This window comes from Sardina pilchardus, chromosome 7 (assembly GCF_963854185.1).
Source record: "Sardina pilchardus chromosome 7, fSarPil1.1, whole genome shotgun sequence".
NCBI classification, from domain to species: domain Eukaryota; kingdom Metazoa; phylum Chordata; class Actinopteri; order Clupeiformes; family Clupeidae; genus Sardina; species Sardina pilchardus.
Genome location: NC_085000.1, coordinates 33,739,837 through 33,749,836, shown reverse-complemented (window position 1 = coordinate 33,749,836; position 10,000 = coordinate 33,739,837). Strand labels below are relative to the sequence as shown.

The 10,000-nt window shown below is 44.7% G+C and overlaps 1 protein-coding gene across 7 annotated transcripts in view; it reads right to left on the bottom strand.

The window, feature by feature from the left end:
* The window catches only part of LOC134087992 (ral GTPase-activating protein subunit beta-like), a 52,619-nt gene that overhangs the window by 25,193 nt on the left and 17,426 nt on the right, over nucleotides 1–10,000 (bottom strand). For 6 of the 7 annotated variants that reach the window (XM_062541872.1, XM_062541875.1, XM_062541876.1 and 3 more), the window contains 2 exons: nucleotides 7,783–7,993; nucleotides 7,264–7,431 (listed from right to left, as the gene is read on the bottom strand). In XM_062541872.1, coding sequence (XP_062397856.1) covers nucleotides 7,264–7,431; nucleotides 7,783–7,993 — 379 coding nt within the window. The remainder of the gene's footprint in view (nucleotides 1–7,263; nucleotides 7,432–7,782; nucleotides 7,994–10,000) is intronic. The other variant, XM_062541874.1, reaches the window with a different exon arrangement.

Below are 10,000 nucleotides of genomic sequence, written 5' to 3'. Positions count from 1 at the left end.
AATTTACTACATTTTTGACGTAAGTTTTTGGAACTATTGAAACCCCTGAGGCGTCAAGATGATGAAGTGACTTATTGGAAGGCACTACATAGTTTGAAAACCCGTCTGCAGTTTGGAAAAACCATCTGCAGTTTGAAAGACCACGCTGCTTTGGTGCTTTGGAATTACGGACTCTTTCGTTTGGACTTACTGGAATTACTTGTGTTGGATTACTGGCGTTGGCAGAACTAGACTGCAACTTCTTCATTGTGGATATTTCCGAATTACGGGATTTATGGACTTAACCTTAGAGAAACCACGCATCTTTACTGGTGGTGTGAGTAAAACTGTTGAGCTGTATGTGGGCCGCCGTGCTCGCACAATGACTATGTGGGCCGCCGCGCTCGCACATTGACTTTGCGCTTAAACTTTAATGAGACGGACTTTACGTTTGGTATTCTTTGATTTAAGAGACTTTTACAGATTATGCACCTTTGGGTGAAAAGATTTCGTTAAGATCGACAATGTCTGAGTTAGAGCCTGATGTGCCAGAAATGCAGAACGAAGAAGATGAAAAGAAATTGTTTAAGTTAATAGCTACTCGTAGAGGAAAGCTTGGAGTTTTGACACGAAAGAAAAATGAAATTAATAGTCTAATAGAAGCGGGGCGAGATGAGGATTACTATTATGTGTTAAAACAAGTTAAGTTGTTCGAAGGATTTTTCATTGAATTTAAAGAATTACAAGCCGCAGTTCAGAGTTTACTAGAAGATGAGTACGAGAAGGAGGCCGACAACATTGATTGGTACCAGCCCAAATTGATGCATTATCAAAGTTTTCTTGAAGGAGTGTATAAATGGTCCGAAGGCAAAGAAGATGAATTGGAATTGGATGGTGAAGAAGTTAAACCTATTGAGGCATCCCAAGCTGGCCTAAGTGTGTTGCAGAGCTGTAAGGCCACAAGCGTGCGCAGTTCAAATCGCAGTAGTGGAACGTCGCGAGAATCAGCGCGTTTGAGAGCTGAGGCAGAGTGCGCAGCACTAAACGCAAAATCTAAAGTACTGACGGACAAACTGGAGTTGGATATGGAGGAGGCAAAACTAAAGGCACGGAGAGAGAGGGTTGCTTTGGAATCTGAACTTGTTGCTGCAGAAGCGAAAGCTCGCGTTTACAGGGAGTCGGAAGAAAAGAGCTTACCTAGTGGTTACCGATTTGACACGCCCACTGAGTATAAAATCCCTTCTACAACGCAAAGGCCTGCACCACACAGAGAGGCCGTAGCTTCCCAAAGAGACAGCATACAGTTTGCTCAAGAGCCCAGATATTCCCACGTAGTCAGTAGACAGCCTGCTCGATTTGCTGGTTCACATACTGAAGCTAACGAGCATATTACTGACGTGTTGAGAAAACAAACTGAAAATATAGCTGCAAGCAGCAATGTGGGGGCCAAGCAGGCAGGACAAAAAGGCCAGAGTTGCCATGGTAACTCAATGCTGTTACGTCAGGCATGTAGTTTTAAGCAGTCACAAGAATTTTGATGTCAAACAACCCAAGATTGGCCGAGAAGCGGGCTCACTTCCTGTTCAGTGGCTTCGCCGTCAATTTCGATTGGCTATTGTGGGCGGACGGTTTAAGATATCCTTTTGAAAAGCACAGCCTATGTTACACTCGGTCTGAAGATCATCCCTGTGAAGTTTCGTGCAGATCGGATACATTTTGTGACCTGTGGAAATGTTTAAGGGATTATTATCAAATCCAATATGGCGGCCGAATCAAATAAGGTTGATGTCACAAATTGAAATGGCTCAGCCTAAGGACCTCCCACAGTATAATTAGACATCAGTAGCAAGTTTAAATTCCAAACACATCAACAGCTACAGGCCAAAATGCCTTTTTACTAACTGCGGTGCCCCCTAGAGGTCAAAGGTCACCAAATTTCTTGAGCCTCATCCTGATGGGGTCTAGAGTCCATGTACCAAGATTGGTTTTGATGCGCGCAAGGGTTGCTGAAATATGAGCCCACTTCCTGTTTGGCGGCTTCGCCGCGAAATTCGATTGGCTGTTACAGGCGAACGGTTATAGTTCCGAAGAAAAAAAATAATTTCAGTATACAAGATGGTCTGTAGATTATGTGTGTGAAGTTTGGTGTTGATCGGACAAAATCTGTAGGAGGAGAAGGCATTTAAGTGTTTTTGACAAAATCCAAAATGGCGGAAAATCCATCATGGCGGAAAATGACGTCATAGGGTCCGTTGAACTCAGGCTGGTCCAAGGATTCTAATGATACCTGACTTTTGAAAATTGGCCCAAGGGGTCAAAAGTTACGTGCGTGAACGCACGTCCAACTTTGACCTGTTGGTGGCGCTAGAGCGTATGAGGTGCCGACATGAAACTTGGTGAAATCAATCATTGGACTGTCCCCAATCAGTGTGCCAAATTTCACAACTTTTCACCAGTCGGTTCTATGGGCTGCCATAGACTTCAATGGCAGAAGAATAATAATAGTTTATAATAATAAGAAAACATAGAAACACAATGGGGTCCTCGCAGCTTCGCTGCTTGGCCCCCAATAACAGAATTGTTGGTCAAACAGCAAACACTCTCCCTTCTTCCTGATAGAGAAATTCCTGTTTTTGACGGTGATGCTCTGCATTATAGAACCTTCATCAAGGCATTTGAGCAGTGTGTAGAAAGAAACACCACTACTATGGATGACCGTCTGTATTACCTGCAACAATATACAAAGGGCCAACCTAGAAGCCTAGTCACAAGTTTTTTGCACATGGACCCAACTGTAGGCTATATGGAAGCTAAAAGACAGCTTGAACTTCAGTTTGGAAACCGCTTTAAAATAGCATCTGCCTTCATGACTAAAGCTTTGAACTGGCCAATCATAAAGCCTGAAGATGGCAATGGGCTAAGGTCTTATGCTCTTTTCCTGCGCAGCTGCTATCACACCATGCAAGACATCGATGGTCTAAGAGAGCTGGAGAACTCTACCAATCTCAAACTCATTGCATCCAAACTTCCTTTTAGGCTGCGTGACAAATGGCGTGTGAATGTGTGCAACATGCACGACCAAGACAAGAGAGTGACCTACAAAGGCTTGGTTGAATTTATAGAGAAACAATCTAGAGCAATGCTCGATCCAGTGTTTGGAGACCTAAGCAGTAGTAGCACAGTTGAAACTAAAACAGTCTTCAAGCCCAAAACTCAAACAGTGGGTAGGAGACCTAGTGACCGAGCCAGCTTTGCAACTACAGTTAGTCATGTACCTGGCACAAGAAATAACGAATGGAAACCTGAATGTAAACAAAAAACAAACAGCACTGCCTTTGAAAAGCCTTGTTTATTTTGTGAAAAGAATCATGCATTCGAACACTGTGAGCTCTTTCAGAGTAAACCAAACAGTGAGAGAATTGAATATCTGAAAACAAATGGCATGTGTTTTGGATGTCTGATAAAGGGACATGTGAGCAGAACCTGTAAGAAAAAAATGACCTGTGAAAAGTGTTCTCTTTCTCACCCAACCATTCTGCATATCCACAGAGAGAAACAAAAGGATGACCGGAGAGATGACCATGTCTTACCTGCAAGTAGCGCCATGGTGTCCGTGAAGGATGACATGCACACTGGTGAAACGAAAGAGTGCACACTTGCTATCGTGCCAGTCAAGGTGAAGATGTTCAACTCGGACAAAATCATTCACACTTATGCGTTCTTGGACCCTGGCAGTTCAGCAACGTTTTGCACAGACTCACTTAAAAGGAAATTAAACGCTCCGGGAAAAAACTGCAAAATCATGCTTCGCACAATGGGGCAAGAGAGGCCAGTCAGCAGCAGTGTAGTGTCTGGTCTTGAAATTAGTAACATGACCGGCCAGATGTTTCATAAGCTCCCAGAGGTTTACACGCAAACAAAACTGCCAGTCTCAAAACACCATATACCAAGACAAGACTCAATAAACAAGTGGAAATACCTCCATGAGGTGAAAATACAACAACTGGACGCTGACATTGAATTGCTAGTTGGAACAAATGCTGCCAAACTAATGGAACCATGGAAAATCATTAACAGTAGAGGTAGTGGGCCATACGCTGTTAAGACACCCTTAGGATGGGTCCTCAATGGGCTCATGCAGGAAACCACATGTGAAGCAATAGGCATCCATTCATGCACAGTGGTTAATCGTATATCAGTGGCAAATTTGAATGATTTGTTGATCCAACAATATCAGCATGATTTCCCAGAGTTGAAAGCTGAGGAAAAAACAGAGATGTCAGTAGCAGACAAACGATTCATGTCAATCATGGAAAGTTCAAAGGAACGGAAGAATGGACATTATTACTTACCGTTACCCTTCAAAGACAGTGATATAACAATGCCAAACAATTACCAGCAGGCGCAGCAACGGATCCTGTCTCTTAAAAGGAAATTGGAAAAAAATGCACATTATCATGAAGAATACACAACCTTCTTGGAAGGTGTCATTGAAAAGGGCTATGCAGAGATGGTGCCATCCGATGAACTGAAAGCAGAAAGTGGAAAAAAGTGGTATATTCCACATCATGGAGTGCACCATCCGAAAAGGGGCACTTTGAGAGTAGTCTTTGACTGCTCAGCATCCTTTCAGGAAATATCTTTAAACAGCACACTCATTCAAGGTCCAAACCTCACTAGCAATCTGGTGGGTGTTCTTCTTCGCTTTCGTCAAGAGCCAATCGCCTTAATGGCAGATATAGAAAGCATGTTCCACCAGGTGCGTGTTGCTGAGAAGCATGTTAACTTCTTGAGATTCTTGTGGTGGCCCAGCGGTGACACAAGTCAGCCACTCAGGGAATACCGAATGACTGTTCACATATTCGGGGCAACATCCTCACCAAGCTGTGCGAGTTTCGCCCTAAGACAGACTGCAGAGGACTTCAAAGACTTCTTCTCCAGAGAAACAATGGAAACAATAAAGTGCAATTTTTATGTTGATGATTGTTTGAAGAGTGTAATGACTGAAACTGATGCCATTATGATGTGTAAGGAGCTTGAATCTGCATGTGCAATGGGAGGCTTCCGTTTGCACAAGTGGATCAGCAACAACAGAAATGTTCTCATGTCCATCCCACAGGCGGACCGAGCAAAGGAGGTCAAAGACCTGGACCTAGAATCCAGTGAGTTACCTGTGGAGAGAACTCTCGGCATCCAGTGGCATGTGGAAACGGACCAACTTACCTTTGCTGTGAGCCTCAAAGACCAGCCATGTACCAGAAGAGGAATATTGTCAATTATAGCTTCTGTCTATGATCCTCTTGGCCTTATTTGTCCTTTCGTTCTCACAGCTAAAAGCATCCTGCAGGACTTGTGCAGGCAGAATTATGCCTGGGACAAAGAGCTACCAGCACACTACATCCAGATGTGGCAGGAATGGCTGACAGGACTGAATCACATTAGAGAGCTCGCAGTCAGCAGGTGTATGAAGCCCATGAACTTTGGTCAGGTAACATCTGCTCAATTGCATCACTTCAGCGATGCTTCAGAAGGTGGATATGGATGCGTCTCATATCTTCGTCTTGAGAATGCAAAAGAGGATGTGCACATCTCCTTCTTAATGGGGAAGTCGCGTGTCGCACCCCTGAAGCAAACGACCATGCCAAGGTTGGAACTAACTGCAGCAGTGCTTGCGGTGCGTATGGATAAGCTTATCAAAACAGAATTGCAGCTCACACTTGAGAATTCTGTATTCTGGACTGACAGTACATCCGTACTGAAATACATTAAAAATGAAAACAAAAGATTCAAGACCTTTGTAGCCAATAGGGTGAGCACAATAAGAGAACTTACAAAGGTACAGCAATGGAGACACATTGACACTAAACTCAACCCAGCAGACTGTGCATCTCGTGGGTTAAAGGCTAGTGCACTACTTCACTCCACCACTTGGCTTGATGGTCCAGACTTTCTTAAGCTTCAAGAATGTGAATGGCCCAATTCTGACTTTGTCCCACAACAGTGTGGTGATGACGATGTGGAAGTGAAAAGAGATGTTGTCGTCATGGCAACAATAGCTATTGAACAGAATCCTACTCATGACTTCATACAGTATCATTCAAAATGGAGTAAGCTTCTCAGAGCAGTTGCATGGATGCTGAAGCTGAAAACTATGCTCTTGCGCTTAAGTCGGAAAAGAAAAGAAATGATGCTGAATGTGAATGTTAAAGATTCTAATGAAAGTAAACCATGCCAAATGAGAGACAGAAATGGTTAAAGCAAAAGAGAAACTTTGTGTGTGGAGATATTGTTTTGGTTGCAGATCCTAATGCACCAAGGGGATCTTGGGTGTTGGGTAGAGTGATTGATGCACACAAAGACTCAAAGGGAATAGTTCGTAGTGTAACTTTGAAAACAAAGACAAGTGTTGTTGACCGTCCAGTAGCAAAACTGTGTTTATTGCTGGAAAACGACATGTGAATATGTAAATATCATGGTTTTTGTGATTTGAATGAATGCACACATGTACACTCTACACTGATATCTCGTGCATCCACATGGACTATGCGTCACAAAAGGACTGCCGTCTGCAGCGTACACACATGCGTACACATACACATACACTACATACACACATGGACAAAATGGACTCTTGTATGAGCAGTGCCTCTTATGGCACAATGGACTTTATGGACCCTCAACTGAATTATTGTGAAAAAAAAAAAAAAAGGAACTTGTATTGAATGACTATGTACTACATTGATATTCATATTGTTTTGAATTATGATTATGGATTGAGAGAAATGTATGGCTCCATATTATTATTAGTTTATTATTGTACCTTACCTGGTAGCAATAAGGGGGGTGATGTGTAGGAGCCATTTGGTTATTGGATTTTTCTGTGATGATGACACCTGCTGGCTGATGTATATTTGTGATAGACCTTTTACTTGATCATGGCACACAAAGGGTTAAATGGGCCTAATTGGCTCACCTGTCACCTGTCTTGATTAGCAAGCCTGTTTAGACAAAGGACTGTGATCAGAGTAGAGTAAGGAATGTTGGAGACGCCAGCAGGCGAATGGTTTTCAATTGTTTATATTGTTTATATTGATATGGAAGTTTATTTGATATGGAACCTGATACGTTTGATTTATTTTGTAAAGTTGAAGTAAACGGACTTTAATTTACTACATTTTTGACGTAAGTTTTTGGAACTATTGAAACCCCTGAGGCGTCAAGATGATGAAGTGACTTATTGGAAGGCACTACAGTGTGTGTGTGTGTGTGTGTGTGTGTGTGTACCGGTCAGGTAAGATGGTCTCTAGTGCTCTAGTATAGTACGGTAGCAGCAGGTTGACTCCCTTCAGGTCGCTGCAGAACAGGGAGGTGGAGTTGAGCAGGATGCTGGAGAGAACCGGCCGACACAGGAACTCCGTCACCTGCAGACCCTGGATTAGAACCATGTAGAACCTGCGGGGAGAGAGAACGCAGTCGTCATGGGAGCCGTTCAGAACCTGAAGGGTTTGAGAGAGTCACACACACACACACACACACACACACACACACACACACACACTTAGCTGGTCAGGCCAGGGCCACTCACCTGGACAGGTAGACGGGCAGGATGCTCTCTCCAATGAGAGAGTTGCACACACACACACACACACACACACACACACACACACACACACACTTAGCTGGTCAGGCCAGGGCCACTCACCTGGACAGGTAGACGGGCAGGATGCTCTCTTCCATGAGAGAGTTGCACACACACACACACACACACACACACACACTTAGCTCATCAGGCCAGCCACTCACCTGGACAGGTAGACGGGCAGGATGCTCTCGCCGGTGCGCTTGCTGCAGAAGATCCTGCAGAGGGCGCCAGATGCCTCGGCGCGTCCGGCCTCGTAGCTGTCGGGGAGCTCGTGGGCGTCGAACAGCGGGTTGGACACCAGGGAGTCCCCCGACAGCGCCGACAGCTGGGAACCCTTACGCCTCAACTCCAGCCCCACGCCCGACACCACCGCTGCACACACACACACACACACACACACACACACACACACACACACACACACACTTAATACTGCAACTCCAGCCCCACGCCGGACACCACCGCTGCACACACACACACACACACACACACACACACACACACACACTTAATACCCCAACTCCAGCCCCACGCCCGACACCACCGCTGCACACACACACACACACACACACACACACACACACACACACACACACACACACACACACACACACACTTAATACTGCAACTCCAGCCCCACGCCGGACACCACCGCTGCACACACACACACACACACACACACACACACACACACACACACACACACACACACACACACACACACACACACTTAATACCCCAACTACAGACCCATGCCAGACACCATCACTGCGCAGTGCGCACACACATGCACGCGCGTACACATGCACACAAATGGCTCATTAAAACTCACTGTTCAAAGAAACACACACACACACACAAATATTACACTTTTAGCTGCAACGGAAGGCATGCATGTCCATGCACACAGCCATGCACACATACACACACACACACACACACACACACACACACACACAGTCATAACATGACATCAGAACATTCTCCATATTTTTCTGCAAAGCACACACACATCTCTCTAATGTACGCTAAACATCTAAGATGTTCCTCCTTCAACAAACACACACACACACACACACACACACACACACACACCCCTCTCTGATGGACACTTAACATCTAAGATGTTCCTCTTTCAAACTGAGTTCAATGAGAATGAGTTCCACGACCACCATCATGGCACTGAGTAAACACACACACACACACACACACACACACATACACACACACTACTGAGTAAACAAATGCCTAACACACACACACACACACACACACACACCACTGAGTGAACACAAGCCTAACAGACACACACACACACACACACACACACACCACTGAGTAAACACATGCCTAACACACACACACACACACACACACACACACACACACACCATTGAGTAAACACATGCCTAACACATGACAACAACCAATCAAAACAATAGAACATAACAGAACAATGGTGACCAAATGGAAACTCAAAACAGGAAGTGGTGAGAGCGCCATCCCACAAGTGCATGCTGGGAAACTGAGTATTTGAGCATCACTGCGCACACCAGAGAACAGAAATATGAAACTCAAACCAACAGCACGTTGAGTGACACATTCCACACAGCTGACTGCAGTTAGAGACACAGAGAACAGAGGCTCCTACTTACAGGACTTATAAGAGAGCAGAATTTGGATAAAGGTTGCTGAGAGATGAACCAACAGCACACAGAGAGAAGGAGAAGGAGAGGAAGAGAGGAAGAGAGGAGGAGAGGAACGGAGAGATTAGAGGAGAAATCAGGAGTGTTTCTCTCAAACTAGCGCTAGAAAGATCTGCACTCTAGTGCACCAAACACACACACACACACACACACACACACACAGAGAAAACACACACGCAGTTCTGAAGTGACTTGATTGAAGGCATAAGTAGACTTCTTCAACCATACATGTTGGTGCACAACTTTTATCACCGGGATTGTCCTAGCAGCACCAAAAACCGTTGTGTCCGCACGGAGCTGTACTCATTGGCTGGCGTACGGCCAAAAAAAAGCCTGAATCAATGAGGGCGTTTATTAAGCTGCAAAGTACAGTAAAGTGATGTGCAGTGGGGGCCACATTTCCATATGTTTAGCAACTCTATTCTAAAGTGGTGTGCAGTGGGGGCCACATTTCCATATGTTTAGAAACTCTATTCTAACGTGGTGTGCAGTGTGCAGTGGGGCCACATTTCCATCTGTTTAGCAGCTCTATTCTAAAGTGATCAGTAGGGGCCACATTTCCATCTGTTTAGCAACTCTATTCTAAAGTCATGTGCAGTAGGACATATTTCTATTTGTTTAGTAGCAACTCTATTCTAAAGTGATGTGCAGTACAGAGCTAAATCAAGGAAGG